The following is a 22,500-nucleotide window of genomic DNA, read 5'->3' as shown; positions in this document are numbered from 1 at the left end:
TGGGGGGAGTCCATGCCCTTAGCAAGAAGCTGTTCTTTGAGCTGATGGCGTATCAACACCCTGGCTGTATGAGACAGCCAGGAGTTGTTTGCAACGAGCTCGTTGTCTTGTTCGAGGCATCTGACTAATTTTTGTCTTAGGCTTGTGTTCCTGGGAGCCTGGATGACCTTTGACAGAAATTGTGTTGCCGTTAGATCGATTCGTGAGTCCAGGGGGAGAAGGTTTGCCTCCATCAGGAGGTTGAGGACCTTCGTCCACCTCGGGGCACCCAGAATGATCCTGGCAGCTTCATTTTGGACTGTTTCTAATTTGTCTGTGTGCTTTTTCTTTGCAGCAATTAGAGCGACTGAGGCATAGTCCACAATGGGCCGGACAGCATGTACATAGAATGATCTTAGTACTTTGTGTCTGGCCCCTATGCGTCTCCCAGTCATTGCTCTCATGACAGACAGTCTTGCTTTGGTTCGGTCAACCAGGTACTGGACCTCCTTATGGAAGGAGAGGGTCCGGTCTATCCTTACCCCAAGGTATAGGTAGTCCTTGACCCATTCTAATTCCACTCCCTGGATTTTCAGTCTTGTGCCTCGAACTCTCTGTCTTAAAGCCATGGCTTTGGATTTGGCAGCAGAGATCTTTAGTCCCGTCCTACAACACTCCTCTGACACGAGGTCCAGACAACGCTGGGCTTTATTCTGGCTGCGTGGTCCAGTGGAGGTGATAGCGAGATCGTCTGCATACGAGATGATCTGGCACCCCACTGGGAGGTTTATGTTGAGGATACAGGACATTAAAGTGTTGAATAGGGCTGGACTGAGAACCCCACCCTGTGGCGTTCCATTTTCGAGCGGCATGTGCTGCGATAGGTGACCCTGGAATTTGACATTGGCAGTCCTGTTCCTGAAGTAGTCACCTATCCAAGCCAAGAGCTTTCCTCTGATTCCCTTCTGGATCAGGCTTTCCTGAATGGCAAGCGGACTTGCCAGTTCAAAAGCCTTCTCCAGGTCAAGGAATACCACCACAGCTGGGCCCTTGCTGATTGTGCTTAAGAGCGTGGCTAAGCTGTGTGCTGTGCCCATGCCCCTTGTGAACCCGTGCAGGTGTTCGTGCGGGGGTCCCGTTTTCCATTGAAGCCGGTTTAGTACCATCCTCTCAGCCGTCTTGGCCAGGCAGCTGAGCAGAGAGATGGGGCGGTACTTCCCCGGCTCCTTTGGTTTTGGGACGGGAACTATGGTAGCCCTCTTCCAACTCTGGGGTAGAGTGGAAGTTTCCCAGGACTTGTTGATGAGTTGCAAGAGTGCACGCTCACCTGCTAGTCCTAGGTGGGTGATAATGGGGTACGAGATCCCATCAGAGCCCGGGGCTGTGTTGGAACTGGTTTTATAGGCTTTCCTTAGTTCCCTCAGAGAAAAGATAACGTCTGAGTTATCGGGTTCGGCTGCCCTTTCTCTGATCTGAGCGTGTCTGTCTGGCTGTAGACGCTCTTGTCTTGCCCTCAGCTCGGCTGGCAGACTGTTGCTGCTCGTTCTCGCAGAGAACTCGTGCGCCAGTCTGTTAGCCTCTGCTTGGGGGTCGTGATGGGTGCACCTCGGGGCTGAGCGGCTGGTAGCTCGCTTGACCCGTTGCCACAGCTCTGAAAGGGTGGTTTGGTGGTCGAAGGACTCACACCATTCCAGCCACTTTTCCTGCCTGACTCTGTTGGCAGTTTCCTTGGCATCCGTGACAGCTTCCCTTAGGAGGGATAGGTTGTCAGGGGTTCTTTGCCTTCGGAATAGTTTTCGGCACATGTTCACCCTGTGGTTGACCTCCCTGATCTCGTCATTGAAGTACCAGGCGTCTTTGTGACTTCTGGACCCAGGCCGAGTTTTGGGTATGGTCTGTGAGGCTGCTTCATTAATGGCGTTTAGCAGGCTGGCTTCGAGCACTTCCACATTTTCGCTTTGTGGGGGATTGTTGCATCTCAGACAGAGGGCCAAGGCGTTTTGAAACGCCTGCCAGTTGGCCTTGTCTGTTTTCCATCTTGGATTTGGTCTTAGGATTTCGGCTGGGCCAGCATCCATGAGGGTAGTTATAGTGCCGTAATGGTCACTTGTGACGGTCTCATCGACACACCAGCCAATCCTCCCCACCAGAGTCGCAGTGGCCAGGGTGAGGTCTAGGACCCCTCCTCTGACATGCGTTGGCTCTTGGGTGTTGAGGAGAGCGATCTCAGGGAATGTCTCTAGCACGTCGGCTATGTGATAGCCGGCCGCATCCGGTGCCCGGCAGGGAGCCAGGATGGGGTGGTGTGCATTGAAGTCTCCCCCTATGATCACTCGGTCGTGTGCAGCAGAAGCACAGACCTGGCTGATGTCTAAGCTTTTACAGCGTGGCCGGCTGTACACATTGTACAGTTTGAGGGGCCCCCCGGCCAGGTGAACCTCGACGGCAAGGGATTCAACATCATCTCCACAGTGCGATGCATCGGCTATTGCGGAGCAGGGGATTGTTGCTCTCACAAGGGTGATCAAGCCTCTCTTGCCAGGTGTTCGTGGCAGTGTGAAGGCATGGTACCCTGAGAAGCGAACAGTGTCCACTGTTAATGTCTCCTGGAGCATGACAATGTCAATGTTCCTTGATCGCACTACTGCTTGGAGAAAAGCGTTCTTTGCAGAGAAGCTATTGATGTTCCACTGTAGGATGCTTAGATGGTGTGTCATGATGTTACTCAGTGATAGTTACATCAGAGACATCGTCGGAGTCTGACAACTCCATTGCGAGGTCCTCGCTAGTTGAGGGCTCCTCGTCTGTTGTCAGGCTATCCTTGGGTCCACTGGGGGGTGGAGAGCCTTTGGTAGCTCTGACTTTGGTTGGTTCGGCTTTTCTCTCAGGCTTTTTCTTGGCTGGCCTTGCTGGCCTTGCCTGGGCAATATCAGCGTGATCTGGCTCTGGCTGCACAGATTCAGCCTGTTTTGGCTCTGCCTGTGAAGGCATGGCCTGGTTTGGAGTGGGGAGGGGAGTCTCGTCCTGGGGTGAGGGTGAGGCTGGTTTTTCTCTAGTCAGCTTTCTTCCCTTCAGGGCTGCGACAGTCTGGGTCATTGCCGTCATGGCGACCGAAACTGCCTTCTCGGCCTCCTCACTCGACCTCCCCAGGGCTGTTGCTACTGCTGTGACAACAGCAGTTAACAGGAGAGTCATATCGTCCTCGTCAAAGAGGAGATGATCATCTGTTGGGGAGGTTTTTGTGGTGCTCTTAGAAACTTTTTTCTTTAGTTTCTTTTTCTGCACCTTTGGCATTGTCGGAAACTCCTTTTTGTTGGAGACATCCGGTGTCGGCTGGGGGGCGGCTTCCTTCCTCTTAGGAGGTCGGGGGGCCTTTTCGCTTTTGTTCCTTCCCCAGACATGGGTGCCCGGTGGGGCAGGAACAAAGTCTGATCGGTTTTGAGCAACCTCTTGTCGCCTGAGGGCCGCCTTTTTCCTGACAGAGCAAGTCAGGCTCCAGGCATGATGCTTCTTGGCACAGTTGGGACATTTGGCTGTTGTGTCCCTCTTTTCCTCTTTGTATGCCTTGAGGCATACCTCTGTGTTGTGTGCCTTGCTACAGACACCACATTTAGGCTTGGCTGTACAGTTAGCCTTGTGGTGACCGTATTTCTGGCACTTGAAACACCGAAGTGGTTCTGGCACATACGTTCGAAGGTTGTAGGTGCCCCAGTTACCCAGATCAAGGGTAGTGGTTGGGGCACCTTTCATGGTCACCAGGACTTGCCTGGTTGGGGTCTTCCCCTTCGACATTCGGGAAGCCTGCACGACCTGTGGGTGTGAAGCGATCAGCTCCACATCGTACGAGACTGAGAAGCCAAGTAGCACCATCTTGGTTCTCTTTTCCTCGGGAATTAGTGGGGAAAGACTCACTTTTCTCCCATCAGTTAGCTCCTTCGTTTCCCGGAGGAAATTTAAGGTAGCTTGATCTTTGGGCATTATGATCATGCCCTGATCTCGGGCGACCCGGATCGACAACCGGATTTTCCGTTGCAACTCCAATGCCCTGACCAATTGGTAGGCATTGTCGAAGCCTTCGGGTTTAGCTGGCACTTTGAACTGGGTGAAGCGTTTAGGGGGTCCCGACTCTTCATCAGAGTCGGTATCCGGCCTCGGACGCTTCGGCCCGCCCTTTCGGCTTTCGGGCTTGTTTGAGGAGGCAGGAGCTGATGCGGCTGGTTCAGCCTGCTCTCCCCTCTCAGTCGGGGAGGCCGTCTGTGAACTCAGGGGCCTCCCTGGCTTAGCTGCTGGCCTGGAGAGGCCAGCTCGCGAGTCAAGATCTTTGACTATTCGGTGGACAGACCCATTGGCTTCGGTCTTGTCCACCTTAGCAGCAGGGGTGACAGTGTCATCCTGTGCTTGGGGCTTTCTTTTGCCACCGGAAGGCGCATATGCCTTCATGGTGACTACCGTGGTCTGGGCCTTGCGCGGTTCGTCAACTGTAAGTTCAGTCTGAGGGGGGTGTTTGATTGTTTTTTCCATGAATTGGTAAGTGCTTCATCCTCTCACGCCCCCACCCACCACGGAGTCCAACAAGGGGAAGCTGAGTGTCAGAACCAGTGTCTAACAGCAACAGGAGTGATGAGAGGATATACGCAGCCAATAGCCATTGTGACGGCACTCACGGACCATTGTGAGTGCCAATGGCGGCATGACTGCTTGACCCTAGCCTCCCGGGGGAGACCAGCCGATTGACCGTGACCGGGCCGGGATCAGGCCGCCTGTCTTGCTGGAATAGAGGACCAAAGAGGCGTGTTGCTAGCCGCAGGGCGTACTCGTTCACGGCATCGCTCAACCTCCAGGACTCCCGTCTCCACAGCGCACAAGGCTGCCACGCACGGCAAACGCGTGGGTAGGTGTAAACCCCTGGGGAGAGACCAGAGGGGATGCCCTTCCACCTACGAGACATCATTGTTTGGAGCCTTTTTGCTCAGCCCTCTGAGGCAGCCACCCAAAGGTTGCTTCACCGCAGTGAGGGAAGAGGAGTCTTGCACTTTTACCAGGCAGTTCCTTTCATCCCTCTGAAGCAACCACCCAAAGGTTGTTTCACCTCAGTGAGGAAGGAAAGGACCTGTGTCTTTTCAAAGTAGTTCCCCCTTCCCTCTAAAACAGCCACCCAAAGGTTGTTTCACCTCAGTGAGGGAAGGGAGGTTTTGCGTTCTTGTCAGGCACTTCCTTTCGTTCCCCTGAAGCAACCACCCAAAGGTTGTTTCACCTCAGTGAGGAAGGAAAGGACCAGTGTCTTATCGAAGTGGTTCACCCTTCCCTCTAAAACAGCCACCCAAAGGCTGTTTCACCTCAGTGAGGGAAGGGAGGTTTTGCGTTCTTGCCAGGCAGTTCCTTACATTCCTCTGAAGCAACCACCCAAAGGTTGTTTCACCTCAGTGAGGAAGGAAAGGACCTGTGTCTTTTCAAAGTGTTTCCCCCTTCCCTCTGAAGCAGCCATCCAAAGGCTGTTTCACCTCAGTGAGGGAAGGGGGGTTTTGTCCTTTTTGTCAGCTGGTTCCTTTCATCCCTCTGAAGCAACCATCCAAAGGTTGTTTCACCTCAGTGAGGGGGGGGCGGTACTCGAAAACCATTCCGGACGTCTAGACGGGAGCGGTCGCCTGTGTGAAGGGCAGGGCCACAAACCGACCGAGAAGCGGGGCGGCACGGGGAATGGTTACCCCGGCGGCCCCCGGCCGGCTGCGTGGCGCTAGCCCGCGACCTTTGCCGTGCCCGGAAGAGAGAGAGAGAGAGAGAGACAGAGAGACAGAGAGACAGAGAAACTGAGAGAGAGAAAGAGAGAAAGAGAGAACGAGAGAAAGAGAGAGAAAGAGAGAGAAAGAGAGAGAAAGAGAGAGTGAGTGAGTGAGTGTGTGAGTGTGAGTGTGAGTGTGAGTGTGAGTGTGAGTGTGTGAGTGTGAGTGTGAGTGTGAGTGTGAGTGTGAGTGTGAGTGTGAGTGTGAGTGTGTGTGAGTGTGTGAGTGTGTGTGTGTGTGTGTGTGTGTGTGTGTGTGTGTGTGTGTGTGTGTGTGTGTGTGTGTGTGTGTGTTTGTGTGTGAGAGAGAGAGAGAGAGAGAGAGAGAGAGAGAGAGAGAGAGAGAGAGAGAGTGTGTGTGAGAGAGAGAGAGAGAGAGAGAGAGTGTGTGTGAGAGAGAGAGAGAGAGAGAGAGAGAGAGAGAGAGAGAGAGAGAGAGAGAGAGAGAGAGAGAGAGAGAGAGAGTGTGTGTGTGTGTGTGTGAGAGAGAGAGAGAGAGAGAGAGAGAGAGAGAGAGAGAGAGAGAGAGAGAGAGAGAGAGAGAGAGAGAGAGAGAGAGAGAGAGAGAGAGAGAGAGAGAGAGAGGTGGGGGGGGGGCAGATAAACAAACAGAGACAGACAGATACAGCGAGAAAAAGAGAGTGACAAACAGACAGACCCACCATCAGATTTTACTCTCGCACTCACCAAGAAGAGAAAAAAAGAAGTAAAATGACAGGAAAAAGCCTCGTTTGCATGCACTAAACACACACGAATAAATTCTGTTCAATTCCGGACTTTGTGTGTTGACTAATAAAGAAAAGAGAAATATATTGTACCATCTCTCCGGATATGACATCACAAGATTGTAAGGACATCGACATGAATAATTTTAAAAAGAGGGAGGGAGGGAGATAGATAGACATATATAGATAGATAGATTAAGAAAGTGGAAGAGTGAGAGAGAGAGAGAGAGAGAGAGAGAGAGAGAGAGAGAGAGAGAGAGAGAGAGAGAGAGAGAGAGAGAGAGAGAGAGAGAGAGAGAGAAATTGTATATAAAAAACATTCGAAAAAAATAGCTGAATAATGATGTAATATGAGTGAAAATAAACACTGCTCTTCCATCCATTAATTGCGTTTTCATCTAAATCATATATAAATAAAAACAAAAAAAATCACAGAGCACATTAAAGTTATATCCCACAAGACACAAAATTAATTACTTGATAATAGTTTTAGGTACATGACAACAAGTTGTGCCTGATCTGCAATTAATTAATTAAACAAACATTAGCAAATAGGATTTATGATTTAGTTAATATTAGTTCTCCCCTCCTCCCCTCCCCTCCCTTACCTCCCCCTATTAGTTACCCCAACCATGCTCTCTGCTTTCCTTATCTCCCCCACCCCCTTGCCCTCTGCCCCCCACCACCTAAAGTGAACGGCAAATGAGTTTATAAAGATTGTTAAGTTTATAAAGACTACTAACCAGAAATTACTTTATACTTTACCGGAAGGGACGGAGTAAGCTTCAGCCGTGACTGAGACCAGCACGGAAGATAACACCAGTAGCGATCTCCACAACATTTTCATCAAACGGTTTCGTTTTTCGAGTGCTTTAACGGTTACGCTTTTCAAATGTTTTAACGGTTCAGCTTTTCAAATATTTTGACACTTCCGCTGTTCATTTTTCTCTCTCTCTCTCTCTCTCGATTTTCTTTCTTTTTCTCTTTTTAACCCTTCGGCCATCAGCGATTACCTCTCGTACAGCATACCAAAATGCAGCTCAAGAAGAAAGTCACACGTCTCTCACCAATAGCTTTTTTTTTCGAACTGATACATATTCGTATATATCCTGCCTGAATCGTATGTTTCAAGACGCAAGAACCGCACAAAAAAAGGGGGGGGGGGGAGGAGAAGAACATAACAGGATGTCTGGAGGATCAGTGCATGTACGCCGAGGAGGGACGTCTTCCTGTGGTGGACCTTGGGATTTTGTAGTCTTGCTTTGAGTAAGAAAAATAAATCAATAGAATATAAATAATAGAACCGAATACAAAAAAAAAAAAAAAAAAAAAAAAAAAAAAAAAAAAAAAAAAAGTTTAAAAAGAGAAACTTACGAGGTCTTTATTTCCACGGTCGCATTTGTCTATTGTAATAAATTATTTTCTATAATGCATGGTGTATAGAAATATGCGCATGGTTTAGACATTGTAGAACCCGTTCGGTTAAAACATAGTAACAAAGAGGATTATATAGGCGAACTATGCCTCATAAATGTTCATGAAAACCTGGATAAATACTTATTGTTGATAAGTTATAGCAGCATTTATCATGCTGCCACGCACTGCCTTAATGTGCTCGAATAATGTCTTTGAAATTACCCAAAATGCCTTTGAGATGCCCAGATATGCCGGCGAAATGCTCAAAAACAAACTCGGTTATTCAAACTCAGTTTTGTAATTTACATTAATCTCATAACCCGCTGACCTCTTTTTCTGTATAGATTCGTAGTAATAATAACATCATTATGTAAAAATATTGAAACATTATAAGATCTTCTTGTACGACGCCTAAATACATAATATTCATACACATATAGATATTCAGTGTACATACATACATATTCATCTATTAATTCACTTATGCCAATGTAAATAAAAGCACAGCATGTACACTTTTAATGAAATTTATTAGGCTTACCCGTTTAGTGTAATTGGTGGGCCTACTTGTTCCACATGCTTCTCAGTGATAGGAATAAATCTGCCTTGTTCATTTCATCTTAAAGAACCAGCCTCATACAAAGAAGTTATTGCGAAAGGTAGCAAGATCTAGGACACTTTCTTCACAGTTTGGAAATTGTTTGAATATCCTGATCCAAGAGGAGTGATAGTGAGCATGTGTAGCCTGATCTTGAAAGAATTATCAGTAGTGAGACTTGCCAACTCCTTTCCCTGGTCATATTTTAGATTTTAGTGTTTTAAGTACATGTGGAAATCTTCATCTATACAAGTTTTTACTGAAACCTGTTATATTAGATAGCAATTCTCCATAAAAACATGTAACCTTAATTAAGAATCATTGTTACATTTAAATGTCTAATACTGAATTAAGTTTCTTTCGTGCTGAACTTGTATCAAACTTTTATGTTATTCAGGAAAAAAATTATCTGTACTTACAATGCATAATCTTTACTTTGATGACAAGCTGAAGATCTAATAATTTAAAGTAATTAGGCTTTGTGAATAGTTTATCAAGAACCAAGAAAGTATTGATCTACTGAAATGGTCTGTACCTACATGTTTTAGATATGTTTTCTCTAACATAACCACACTGGTCTAACATGAATATAATTTTTAATCCCAAATTCACTTACCTGAGGACAGAAAAATCATTTATAAGATCTTTGCAATAGTAGAAAAAATCAAATGTACAACTTATTCATCAACATGGTATCAAAATGTTTTGTTTTGTCATTTGGAACTTTGCAGCTGTTCTTTCTAGCAACTTTAATTATTCCATTAAAACTTATCAAGTACTGACATTTGTGGATCATAAATCTCCAGCTGGTAATTTGGAATATTTTTTCTAAATTAGAAATTTCTATTAGACAAATATTTGAGGACAAGTTCATTTTTAAAAAGAAAACTGGAATGATTATTTGTTAAGGGTTAATAGGAAACATACTTAATGATCATTGATTTCTCACAAATTGTTTGGAAGTACTTCTAATAAAAACAATTGACTTTAAGAAAACTGCATACTTATATATAAATAAGCACGAGTTAACTACAGTGGGTTGGTTTTCATAGTAATACAATTAATTTTTCAATTGGATTTTTTATCCATAGCTTTGGTTGGGGAGGGGGGAGGGGACACAAATAAGTATCCAGCCACAAAAACAGTATCCCAACTTTTAGCACATTGGTAACTGAATTTTGTGTTCTCAATGCTCAAAATATCTTTTTTTTTCTTACAACACCTCTTTTGAATCTAGTCCCTTTTTCTCCTTAATTCTGAGCTCGTAAATAACCACACAAGAAAAGGCTACTGCAAAGAATTATGGAAGTTTTTTGCAATCAGTTGGTCAAAAGTGGATCTGTTCAAGTATTAATCATATTCTGGATAATAAATGCACCTATACAAAAATATTTTTTATTCTTGCAAGATGTTGGGCTAAAAACACTATTAGCCATCTTATCTTAGAAACCTAAAAGGTAAAAATTATTGTAGGAATTTCAACATTTACATTACACAAACCTCCTCATTAAAGGAAGATAAAGGACACAAATAAATACAATTCTACATACTTTCAACAATGACTCAACATAAACTAAAAAATACACTTAAAGCAAACCAGGCACACAAATTTTCTCTCTTTCAGAGTCATCCTGTTGCTGTCCAATATCTTTCTGTTAAAAAATTACGCATTTCGTTCCAATCTCTTCGGAATCCAACTAGACTTTCACTCTTTTGGCCCCAACTTTGTAGTCGTCTTCTGTGAGTTCGTAGGCCCAGTGGAAGAGAGTCTGGCGCACCACAGGCGAGACCCCAGGGTTGTCATACGAGCAGCCTGATCGGACAATCTGGAAAGCAGAAAGTAACAACAGTAACAAAATATAACAACATTAAAGTAACAGTATACAGTCCACAGCAACTTTATTTTAAGAGTGGTCATCATGTAAAAGAAGAAATGAAAAGTTGTGCAGAGCATTATGTAATCCAACAACGATAAGAAGAGAAGGAAAACACATGATTATGCAGTTAGTTTACCTGCTCTTCCCTTCAGTGTTTTGTTTACAAGGAAGAACAAATTAAGTATGGACCATAAATTTAATAAGATTGTGAGTTATTATCTCAACAAAACAATTTTAGTCACAAAAAAAAAAAATCTAATAAATAAATATGAGTAAAAAATGGAGATGACTGCCATACAGTGATAACAGACATAAGGCAGAAGATATGAATGTCAACATAACACGAGCAAGAAGGGGAGCAAAAGCAAAGAGATGAAAGTGGCAGACGACAAACATGAAAACACAAGAAAACCATCAAGGACAAAAAAAGGACGATTAAAACGTGCACCGAAGACAACATGAGAACAGGAGCAAAGGCACAAACGAGGAGACAGGAGGACAAAGGGAGAAAGCTACCTTGGTAATGAGGTTGTTGCGCCATCTTCCCTTCACTCCGGCACACTTCTTCCAACGGCTGATCTGTCTCTCGTCATCCTCCGTGCGCCGTCCTTGGTAGAACCTGGAGAAACGTACAAATGTTCATGTGTGTGTGGAAGGGGCATGGCTGTATGCATAAGTGAGAAAGATGGGAAAGGTGGGGGAGGAGAAACAGGGAGGGGGAGAGAGAGAATGAGGGAGGGAGGGAGGGAGGGAGGGAGAGAGAGGGAGAGAGAGGGAGAGAGAGGGAGAGAGAGGGAGAGAGAGGGAGAGAGAGGGAGAGAGAGGGAGAGAGAGGGAGAGGGAGAGAGAGGGAGAGAGAGGGAGAGGGAGAGGGAGAGGGAGAGGGAGAGGGAGAGGGAGAGAGAGAGAGAGACAGAGAGAAGGAAAGACAGAAATACACAGAAGGAAATTCAAAGAAAAAGAACAACAGACCCAAAACCTCTACATAATGGAACACTGAGATCTCATGCATTTAACCCTTTGTGCTAGGATGGCATGAGATTTCAGTTTATTGAATGTCTTTAATCATACATGGCTTCTGAAACATTGCCTCACCAAGGAGTCAGCCAATTACTAGCTACCTACTACCTATCTCACCTGTTTACCCTTTCCCTTGGGTTTCAGAAAGATTCCTTTATATTTGTGAGTGCTATTAGTTTTTATCATAACATTAAAATATACATAATATTAAAATATACATATGACAATAATAATAACAACAGAATCAACATCAATAGCACTGGAAAAAAATCCCCCAAATTAAAGGAATTTGGAAATCAGTTGAAGTGAGGTGAGGCGACTTTGTGCAACAACATTCACAAAAAAACTAGTGAGCAGCACATGTATCCACATGCAAAGAATTGATGACAGGATTATTCAACAGCAAAGTTTCCAGCCTACAAACACAGTACTGACATTTTAGTGAATGACTGTATTCACACCATGCCACTGATCTTCGTACTCAAGTACTCACGAACCTTCAGAAAAGAAAGAGGAGTTCCACGAACCATTTCTCTATTTAAAATGCCCTAGTCATGGCAGAGTAAGGATTACACCTACATTCATGACTTCCTGAATGGAAACAAAATATGGGATTTCATGACTTGCTGAACAGACACGTTCAAATGTAAATCAACACTGACTAAGCATCATGGATCACTTGTCATCTTATCACCCCTATTAAAGGATGAAATATGGCAATGCTGACCCCAGGTGTATTATGTGAACTGGATGGAAGTAAGTAAAACAACCAAAGCAAGACCAAGAAAACACACAAATGTACCACAGGCTTTTTTTACTCTATTGCCCTGAAGAAGAAACATAGTGGAAAGGCCTTCGGCACATTTGTGTGTTTTCATGCTCTTCCCTTTGTTGATGTGCCTGCATTTTGATCAGCATGAATCCTACACTTGATAGAAGACATATAAATATCGAAAGGAAATGTGTTTAAACTAACCACAATATAAACATCTAAATTATGATCTCAAATAACTGTGTATTAAATTGGACTAAAAAAGAAACTCATCTTTCCAGTCCTTTGTGAATATGAAGCTCTGAACTTTACCATCCTTTTGGAGTTACAGACTCACAAGAGCCCCAATCTAGTGTTCAATCAATCAATATATTTTTTTGAATCAATAGCCTAACTCATGGCAGAGAATGATAAGCTGCAATTAACCACACTGCTCTGGAGCAAAATCCTGGAAAATTTAATCTGTATAATGTGTTTGCATGTCTTTGACCAACCAGAACCTGTGTTATAATATTAAATAACTGTCATTCCTCTGTGAGTACACTGAATGAAACAGGGTAAAACACATCTTTACAAATAATTGTGGGTTAAATTACATGAGAGAGAGAGAGAGAGAGAGAGAGAGAGAGAGAGAGAGAAAGAGAGAGAGAGAGAGAGAGAGAGAGAGAGAGAGAGAGAGAGAGAGAGAGAGAGAGAGAGAGAGAGAGAGAGAGAGAGAGAGAGAGAGAGAGAGAGAGAGAGAGAGAGAGAGGCATAAAAAAAAAAAATCTTCCTGTGTAAACACACAGATCTGACATTTGCTGTTGCTGTCTATTAAGGGTTCAATACTCCTGTTTTACAACTATATTCTTCCTTATTTTCTAATTCATATTCTATCCTTATGTTTTATTCTTCCCCCTCTTTGCCCCTGTCTCTTTCTTTATCCACCTCTTTTGAAAAGCTTTCCCTTCCCTATATCAAGACTATAAGAGGAGACTCACCTGCAATACCACATGAACCATCCATATGGGTCTTGCTTGTCCATCCATCCACTCTCCTCCCACATCTCCAGCGACCCACCGCACTTGGCTTTGTACTTGTTGACTTTCTCATCGTATATTGTGGATGAAACCTGGGAAAATATGAATAAACTGTCTACATCCTTCTACATCATGGTATTCTTGCTTTTATTTAATTCTAAACTAATCAATGAATGCAGTAATGAATGTGAATAAATGTATGTGTACTTATATATACAGACGATGAGACAGACTGACTGATATACAGATAAATAGATAATTTGATTAATCACTTCTCTGAGGATCAAAGTATATACGACTCTTTTACAGTAATTATTAACTTCAAAGGCTACCAATACAGATACTTGGGAAACACGTAACTTTTATAATGAAAAAAATATGACAAGCTCCCCTACACATTTTATGACTGAAGCAACAGCTACACCTTAAGAAAACATTCATTTTATCATCAAAATATTAAATGCACATATCTATCTCTATGTCATTAAAACAGTTCAAGGATCCATACCGTTTTGCCTACGCTGAGGCCCTCAAGCCAGTCCTTGGGCAACTCCTTCCACACTCCTGAGTAAGATTCTCCTGCAGAAGCAAGTAATTATGTAAAGAAATGTTGATACTAAATGGGATACAGCCATTCATACTGGTTTTGATTATGGGATCTCGAGATTTTATTTCATCCTATATACTTCTTGTGGTTAATTATAAAAAAAAAATAATAATAATAATAATAATAAAAATGGGATGATTTCATCAACAGACATAAGACTGAATAGTGCAAGGAGATCTACGAGTAGCTATATCTAATGTCCTATGCCACTTGGAATATAAATCATACAAAACCATAGAACTTAAAGCAAATGAAACCTGGCCATATACCAAATTATTTTTAAAATACTGCAAAAGGACTCCTAATCCAATAGCAATAATATTTTCATGGTTTTGTGATTTTATAAGAAGTCTATTCTACAATACAGAAATTTGCTCAGAAAATGAAGAAGAAAACAAATTTAACGATATATAGTTAAAAGCAAAGCAAAATAATAATAATAATAAAAATAAAAATAATAATAATAATAATAATAATAATAATAATAATAATAATAATAATAATAATAATAATAATAATAATAATAATAATAATAATAATAATAAAAAAATAAAAAAAATAACTTTCAAAATCCAACCAAAAGATAATCCTCCCTCACCCGTGACGCTGGACCGGATCGGCCTGAAGTAGGTGCCCCCGAAGCTTCCCCCTTGAAGGACGTCCTTGGGGGTCAAGTTGGGCCTGAACTCCGGCTCGTCCTCGAACACCAACTCGCCCTTCTTGTTCTTCTTGGGCAGAGGCTTCGTGAACTCGTAAGGCCCGCCGCAGTACGTTATCTCCGACGACTTCTTGGCATTCTCTTTGCTCGGTTTCTTGCCCTTGGTGGTCGTCTTCTCCTCTTTCTTCAATTTCTTGCTTTCCTTCTCCTTCGCCGGGTCAGCGGGTGCTCGGCGCTTGCTGGACATGGCTTATTTAGCTATCTGCTGGGGTGAAGAAGGTGGTAATTACCGGGAAGAGGGTCCTGGAAACCTCTTCACCTTGTTTCGAGGGGTTTTGTTGAGGTTTTGTGAAGAAATGGGTGTTCTAGGTGTGATATTTCTTGACGTTTGACTGGAGGCGATTCGTGTTGCCCTCCGCGAGGAAAGATGCACTCGTTCGGTTTGCTGTGTCGGTGGCTCGAGGATAATGTATTCGTTTATTATGTTCCAGACTGAATTAATGGCTCCTGATATATTTCTATATGCTTCCTTTTACAAATTGGATAGTTCTTTTTCTCTCTTCTGGGGTGAGATATGATCAGTGCAAGAGATTTGGACGAAGACCAAGCCGAAAGCTGAGAAGTCTGTAACATTTTCGGACAATAACTATTGTTTACATAAAACTACATTTGTTAAATATGTTTAGTGTGTTATGTAATAGTTGGTAAATAAAGTACAGAAAAAACGATCAGACTGTCAGTGTACAAAAAAACACATTCTTATTGATTTTCTTTTTCCAAAGACATAACATTTTCAAAATGTTACATAAACAAGAAGGCATTTGCTAAATACACATATTTTTTTCATAAACCATTTTTTAACTGGAAATTACGTGCTAGATTTCTCTTCTCACCATTTAGTTTTCAAGGCCATATATAAATATACACACACACACACACACACACACACACACACACACACACACACACACACACACACACACACACACACACACACACACACACACACACACACACACACACACACACACACACACACACACACACACACACACACACACACACACACACACACACACACACACACACACACACACACACACACACACACACACACACACACACACACACACACACACACACACACACACACACACACACACACACACACACACACACACACACACACACACACACACACACACACACACACACACACACACACACACACACACACACACACACACACACACACACACACACACACACACACACACACACACACACACACACACACACACACACACACACACACACACACACACACACACACACACACACACACACACGATAACAAAATCTTTCCTTGTCTTATTATTATGATTATCATCATTTGTATCATCATTATTGTTATTGTTATTATTATTATTATTATTATTATTATTATTATTATTATTATTATTATTATTATTATTATTATTATTATTATTATTATTATTATTATTATTATCCCTATTAGTATTATTATCATTATACTTGTTCTTCTTATTGCTGTTTTCAACATGAATATCATTATAATTAGTTTTATTATCATTATTATTATCATTATCCTTGTTTTGATGATCATTATTATAGTTATTTTTATTTATTATTACTATAATCATTTATTGTCAGTATTCTTTATATTATCATTCTCATTACTTCATCATCATCATCATTACTATTATAATTATGACTGGTACTATTATCTTATCTTAACTTGTTTTTCTTTCATAAGGCAAACATAACAGTTTCTTCTGATTACTGGCTTAGGTTAAACCACTTTGTCTTTCTCAAGTTTATTGACAATTTCAAAGCATATCTCAACGCAGTTTCGGATCTACATAGCATCCTCATGTAATGAGCGACAAGGAATCTATAATATGGGTGAATGAGGGACGGACTCTAGACAGATGAAGACGGATAGATTGCTGGAATCTTTGGTAGTCTATTTGTATTCGTCAAGATAGTTATTTTCTTATATATGATTAGGGTCTTGTACAGTTTTGTGCTCTGTCACCATTTTAACTGTACCAAACGTATTCGGATAGTAGATTCCCTGTGATTATTAGATTATTCTAATATATGCTAAAGTCCTACAATAAAAAACGTTAATGTATAATAAAATTAGTATGTAAAATGCCTTTGTACACATCTGCAAAGGTATATTAATCTCAGCAACTTTATCACTGTCTCTTAAGCAACTCCAAGCTTACAGAGAGCCTTGGTTGGGAAGCTCTGGTATTGACTGATGAAGACTCCTATGGATGGCTCCGCCTCCAGCAGCACCCTTTCCATGAAGCACATTTCAATAACTGGACGAGCAGCTTCCCCTGGGTTCTGACTCGCACTCTCGCTGCCAATCGGCAGCTCACTGTAGTGCCTCAGCGACCCTGCCTCGCCGCCGCTGATTGCGATGAAGGCTCTCGTCGGCGAGAAGTACGGAGTGACTGAGGATTGGGGGCGATGCTCTGCCGGCGGGTGAGGTGATGACGTACGCTTCTCTCCAGAGCGTGCGCCCAATGACGGCGGTGCCTTTCTTCCAGCAGAGCTCCTCCAACGGAAGGTCATCAGTAGATGCCTGGGCCTGCAGTTAGGGGGCGCTGGTTCATTGTTGCTTCCATTTTAAGGGCTGCCATGGGCCAAAGAGGTCCTCTTTTGGCACCTTGGTTGGCGGGCTCATGCAGTCACTTCGAGTGCCGTACTCTTCAATGTTGCATAGGGCGCGCAGCTGCGGCTGTCGTGCCTCGCCTACAGGCAGACAAACAGCTGCCACTCTCTTTCACAATGGCCTTTCGCACGAGAGCAGTCGTGCTCCTGAGGATTTTACACATAGTCAATGAGTGGACTGCCGAATAGAGGGGACAGTTGCGTCCCGTCCCTCGTTAGTGTTGATGGTGGCGGTGCGTCCCATTGCCTGACGAGCCATGTGACTGGATCCTTAAACATCCTCTCTGGAGTCCTCATGCCGGACATCTGACCTGCCTTAGGTGCTCGCTCGCCCGCAGGAATGGCTTGGGCTCCGGCTCCTATCCCTATCCACCCTAATTTTCATGCCTGTCGTCGCACATTACGAGACCTCTGCTTGCTTGCCGAAAAAAAAAAAAAAAAATTATTGAAAAAATTCTGCCGTTTCATCATCTAAGGTCATTAGCGGCGTATACAAAATATAGCGATAGGATGGGATTTAGGGGCGGAGCCTCCAGGTAAGAAAGTTTTTTTGGTTTAGTAAGGCGACGTTTGTGGATTTCCAGAATGGTCAATGGTCAAAACAAACAGATGTGCCAGTCATCAAAGGTCACACAGCATTATGGTAAAGTATTGTGACGAAAAGGATAAACAGGAGTTAATGATTTTGATAAGTGGACAGAAGGGAAAGAAGAAGTGAAGGAAAAGGAGAGGCAAAAGAAAAGACCCTGTAAAATTAGTTGAGGCGAGGGCTGAGGTCCAAGGTGGAGGTGATCCCAACATTGGGCCTCAGTTTCCGTCTCCTTCGCCCCCCCCCCCTCTCCCCCCCAGCAATAACAAGCAAGGGATTAGGGGGGATCCGGAGAAAGTCACGGGGGCGCATCAGGAGATTCACCGTCCTTTGGACTGCGCCATGTTGTTCTTCGTGATCTGTACTTCATTCCACTTGTACTGTACAGCAGCGGCTGGTCGAAGGGCTTGGCGAGGGGACCCCAAGCGAGAGGACTGTCAAAACTGGTGAGGAATCCGCTGGTTTCGGAGGCTGAGCTGAAGGACGCCAGCTTATCTATGGGTCTCCCATAGATAACATCCTCTACCGCCTTCGTCGTAGAAACTCGTCGTTCGGTAGTCATCGGGCAGGGGGAGCTGGCCCGGGATTCCTCCGTGGCTTCGTCAGCCTCAGGTCTCTTCCTTGGGCCTTCCCATGACCCGCAACCACCGAATCACGGTCCCCGGGGCCTCGGCGCTCGCTTTCTCCAGGGCTGCTGCTGGGCGACCTGGATCAAGGTTTGGATCGCCAAAGCGAGTCCTTGCTCGCTGGTCTCTTCTATCGGCGCTGCGAAGAACCCTTGCCGGTGGCCTGGCGCCCTTGCTCTGCGGATAAGGGTTGAGGGCATTTCCTGTGCAGTCGTGGGTCACAGGGGAGGGGGGGGTCCTCATGCCCCTGCGAGTTATTGTCACCGATGAATTGCACCCTTCGCCAACACGGTCCGTTGCCCTCGCGCCTAACCGTGTAAAGGAAGGAAGCGAGCGAGCGAGAGCGAGAGAGAGCGAGAGAGAGCGAGAGAGAGCGAGAGAGAGCGAGAGAGAGCGAGAGAGAGCGAGAGAGAGCGAGAGAGAGCGAGAGAGAGCGAGAGAGAGCGAGAGAGAGCGAGAGAGAGCGAGAGAGAGCGAGAGAGAGAGAGAGAATGAGAATGAGAATGGGGAAGGGAGGAGAGTAAGAGAGTGAGAGAAACAGATAGACAGACAAAGTGAGAAACAGAGCCAAAGAGTTATTCATTTTATCTATTCATATTTAACATACTTCCCATGCATCTTCTCGACAAGTTTCATAATCAAACCATCCCCCTCAAATAACTTCTAATATTGAGCCTCCTCCTCCTCCAGGTAGCTTTGTATCACTTTTCTATAGATGTTCCAAGACTAGTTGTGTGCCATGTCCTCTCCAATACTGACAGTGTAACATTCGTGTAATGTTGTCTGTACTGCGTGAAAATTGATTAGCCTTTACATCCTTTTTTCCCTCTACTTAACTCAATGCCGCCGGGGAAATGAATTAAAGATGGGGAAAAAGCTGTGCTCATTTTTAATTTTTTTTTGTGAAATGTCTCTGCACATAGGTGGCTCTGCTAGTGCTTAGGAGTCAATTTGTAGAACTTGTGACCTTACCCAATTTGAATTGGCGAGAAAAACGTATTTTTTACTAGTGCTATGAATATCGATGGTGTTATTTTTATTATAAACATTATAATTACTATAATGTTATAAATATTAGTAACAGCAAAATAAGATAACTTAAAATATTTTCGTAAATCAAAGAAAAGGGTAAACAAGCGAGACAGTCTGTACTGTACTCTTAATTGGCTCATTAGTGACATGTGTGGTGACAAGTGTAGCCAACTATATGTTAAAAACAATCAAACAAGTAACTCACAGTGGACAAGACACGTATGTACACGTCATGCCCATTGGCATTGGGATAAAGGCTCTCTCATTATTCAAAAAATAAATGTTCCACTTCCTTAATGCCTGATCATACAGATGTACATTGCTACGAGACAATTTTCTTGTATATAACATGGGCAATTACAAAAATATATATACTTCAATGTATATATGTGTGGACTATACAAAACAAGACTTTTCAGAAAATTATTTTCATGTTTGGAAAAAAAAAAAAAAAGGTTATAGTGCAAGAACCTGTATGGATAAAAAGAAAACCATAATTTCTGAATATTTATTTCATGAATGAACAACAGCAAATCTTCACTCGTTGGCCTATATCTTATAATCTACATATACCAAACAATAACAAAAAGCCAAGAATATCCATAATTCTTATCAACTCTTACAATCAATTATATGATTATACAAGATGCCCAGTTTGCTGAAGTTCATCCTGAAAAAGAAGAACAAAATACAAAACAACATTTCATAATGCTATCTCAATGCTGTTTGCAACCTCGCATAACCGTTGCAATACGTCAGAGGACTGTCTGCAATATCCGTGGTGGTATCCTCACCATTTCCCGGTTAGCTTTGGCGCGGCCCCTAACCCTTGTTGCTGAAAAGGACGGCCAACTGAATCCCCTTGAGTTGAAAGTCTTCCTTTTCCCTGAAGACTTTCTCGGCCTCCTCTTTTGTCTCATAGATGGGGTTGGCATACCTGGAAGGGCAATTGTTATTAGTGTCAAGTGATGGAGGGGGAGGGGGTGGGAAGGGAAGAAAAGGGAGAGAGAAAGGCAAAGAAAGAAAAAGGGAAAATGCCTATATAAATGTACCCACACTTTAGAAACTTATCTAAAACTTTTTTACATTTATAAATCACCCTAGGATCTTGTGCCTACTTAACAAATTTGTCTTGTATTTAGTTAGAAGTTGATGAAGATTATGTTTTTTATTTATTTATTCATTCTTATCTACATATTAATATTTATCTATCTATACACACATACTTAATTCATAAAACCATTATTTTTTTATCTGGCATCTTAATGCTGTGATGCCATTATTGTCATACGACTATGAAACACTCATAGGTTACAGAGCTATTTCATGACAGCAAGTCAATTGAAAATGGCACAAACTTTCTATAATTTTGATACAGGATGTGGCCTTCACTGAAAGATCCAACATGAGGTAGTGACACTTACCGTCTTTCAGAATTAAAATTGATTGCTTTAGCAGTAGGGAAAGCCTCTTTTAAATCCTCTTCTGTGGTCTCTTCTGGCACATACTCGATGTATAACCTGTAGTTAAAAGAAATAAAAGGTTACTAGTGCTCACATCTCATTTTTGCCCACAATCCTATCAACCAAATAACTATTAACAATAATAATATTAATAGCATTAAAATAAAATAAACATATAATTTTAGAAACAGGAGATGACCTCCATTTTACGGCCTACAGACATGGCAAAAATATGTACACACCAGAAAGTTACTCAATGTCACTTACTTCATTGGATTCACCAATCTGTCACCTTTCCTGACCTCTGGGTGTTTTACCATCTTCACTCCCTCCTCTTCCTCCAACTCCTCCTTCCTCTTCAGTGCCTCAGCCTTTGTTTTGAATTCTGCCACGCAAAGGGCATACCTGTGGGAAAAAGGTGTGCCTTAAAAAACAAAACAAAAAAAAAGAACAAGAGGTGAAACAATCCACTAATATTAATCAAGCCATTACCATTGAACATATGTGCCTACAGAAACACTGGGATAAAAGGAGAAAAGGGGGGGGAGGGGGAGAGGCAAAGAGAGAGAGAGAGAGAGGCAAAGAGAAAGAGAGAGAGAGAGAGAGGCAAAGAGAAAGAGAGAGAGAGAGAGAGGCAAAGAGAAAGAGAGAGAGAGAGAGAGAGGCAAAGAGAAGAGAGAGAGAGAGAGAGAGAGGCAAGAGAAAGAGAGAGAGAGAGAGAGAGAGGCAAAGAGAAAGAGAGAGAGAGAGAGAGAGGCAAAGAGAAAGAGAGAGAGAGAGAGAGAGGCAAAGAGAAAGAGAGAGAGAGAGAGAGAGGCAAAGAGAAAGAGAGAGAGAGAGAGAGAGGCAAGAGAAGAGAGAGAGAGAGAGAGAGGCAAAGAGAAAGAGAGAGAGAGAGGCAAAGAGAGAGAGAGAGAGAGAGGCAAAGAGAGAGAGAGAGAGAGAGGCAAAGAGAAAGAGAGAGAGAGAGGCAAAGAGAAAGAGAGAGAGAGAGGCAAAGAGAAAGAGAGAGAGAGAGGCAAAGAGAAAGAGAGAGAGAGAGGCAAAGAGAAAGAGAGAGAGAGAGGCAAAGAGAAAGAGAGAGAGAGAGGCAAAGAGAAAGAGAGAGAGAGAGGCAAAGAGAAAGAGAGAGAGAGAGGCAAAGAGAAAGAGAGAGAGAGAGAGAGAGAGAGAGAGGCAAAGAGAAAGAGAGAGAGAGAGGCAAAGAGAAAGAGAGAGAGAGAGAGGCAAAGAGAAAGAGAGAGAGAGAGGCAAAGAGAAAGAGAGAGAGAGAGGCAAAGAGAAAGAGAGAGAGAGAGGCAAAGAGAAAGAGAGAGAGAGAGGCAAAGAGAAAGAGAGAGAGAGAGGCAAAGAGAAAGAGAGAGAGAGAGAGGCAAAGAGAAAGAGAGAGAGAGAGGCAAAGAGAAAGAGAGAGAGAGAGGCAAAGAGAAAGAGAGAGAGAGAGGCAAAGAGAAAGAGAGAGAGAGAGGCAAAGAGAAAGAGAGAGAGAGAGGCAAAGAGAAAGAGAGAGAGAGAGGCAAAGAGAAAGAGAGAGAGAGAGGCAAAGAGAAAGAGAGAGAGAGGCAAAGAGAAAGAGAGAGAGAGAGGCAAAGAGACAGAGAGAGAGAGAGGCAAAGAGACAGAGAGAGAGA

General features: G+C 43.3%; 3 protein-coding genes across 5 annotated transcripts in view; all 3 read right to left on the bottom strand.

Moving 5' to 3' along the window:
* LOC125036083 overlaps positions 1 to 7,612 on the bottom strand; it is a 13,812-nt gene extending 6,200 nt beyond the window's left edge. Inside the window, exon 1 of one of the 2 annotated variants that reach the window (XM_047628473.1) lies at positions 7,249 to 7,612. In XM_047628473.1, coding sequence (XP_047484429.1) covers positions 7,249 to 7,330 — 82 coding nt within the window. In that variant the 5' untranslated portion in view covers positions 7,331 to 7,612. The remainder of the gene's footprint in view (positions 1 to 7,248) is intronic. The other variant, XM_047628472.1, reaches the window with a different exon arrangement.
* Positions 7,613 to 9,878: 2,266 nt separating this feature from the next.
* Positions 9,879 to 14,899, bottom strand: LOC125036085. Its single transcript, XM_047628477.1, has 5 exons — positions 14,391 to 14,899; positions 13,694 to 13,764; positions 13,147 to 13,277; positions 10,891 to 10,993; positions 9,879 to 10,323 (listed from the first exon to the last, which is right to left on the bottom strand). Exons 1-5 carry the CDS (start codon positions 14,695 to 14,697, stop codon positions 10,195 to 10,197), a joined length of 741 nt encoding a protein of 246 aa, XP_047484433.1. The 5' UTR covers positions 14,698 to 14,899; the 3' UTR covers positions 9,879 to 10,194.
* Positions 14,900 to 19,900: 5,001 nt separating this feature from the next.
* LOC125035995 overlaps positions 19,901 to 22,500 on the bottom strand; it is a 4,662-nt gene continuing 2,062 nt past the window's right edge. The window contains exons 4-7 of one of the 2 annotated variants that reach the window (XM_047628330.1): positions 21,137 to 21,274; positions 20,831 to 20,926; positions 20,201 to 20,343; positions 19,901 to 20,076 (exon numbers count right to left, since the gene is read on the bottom strand). In XM_047628330.1, the coding sequence (XP_047484286.1) occupies positions 20,229 to 20,343; positions 20,831 to 20,926; positions 21,137 to 21,274 (349 nt within the window). In that variant the 3' untranslated portion in view covers positions 19,901 to 20,076; positions 20,201 to 20,228. Of the gene's footprint in view, positions 20,344 to 20,830; positions 20,927 to 21,136; positions 21,275 to 22,500 lie in introns of both variants that reach the window. The other variant, XM_047628329.1, reaches the window with a different exon arrangement.

This window comes from Penaeus chinensis, chromosome 20 (genome assembly GCF_019202785.1).
Source record: "Penaeus chinensis breed Huanghai No. 1 chromosome 20, ASM1920278v2, whole genome shotgun sequence".
Lineage (NCBI taxonomy): Eukaryota > Metazoa > Arthropoda > Malacostraca > Decapoda > Penaeidae > Penaeus > Penaeus chinensis.
Note: the sequence above shows the minus strand (reverse complement) of the source record. Positions and strands in the feature narration are given on the sequence as shown.

Coding starts and splice junctions, on each gene's coding strand:
- LOC125036085 (XM_047628477.1), bottom strand. CDS start 14,697: ATGTCCAGCAAGCGCCGAGCACCCGCTGACCCGGCGAAGGAGAAGGAA. Junction 13,278..13,693: donor GCCTCAGCGTAGGCAAAACG/GTATGGATCCTT, acceptor ATATTTTCCCAG/GTTTCATCCACAATATACGA. Junction 10,324..10,890: donor GCAACAACCTCATTACCAAG/GTAGCTTTCTCC, acceptor TCTGCTTTCCAG/ATTGTCCGATCAGGCTGCTC.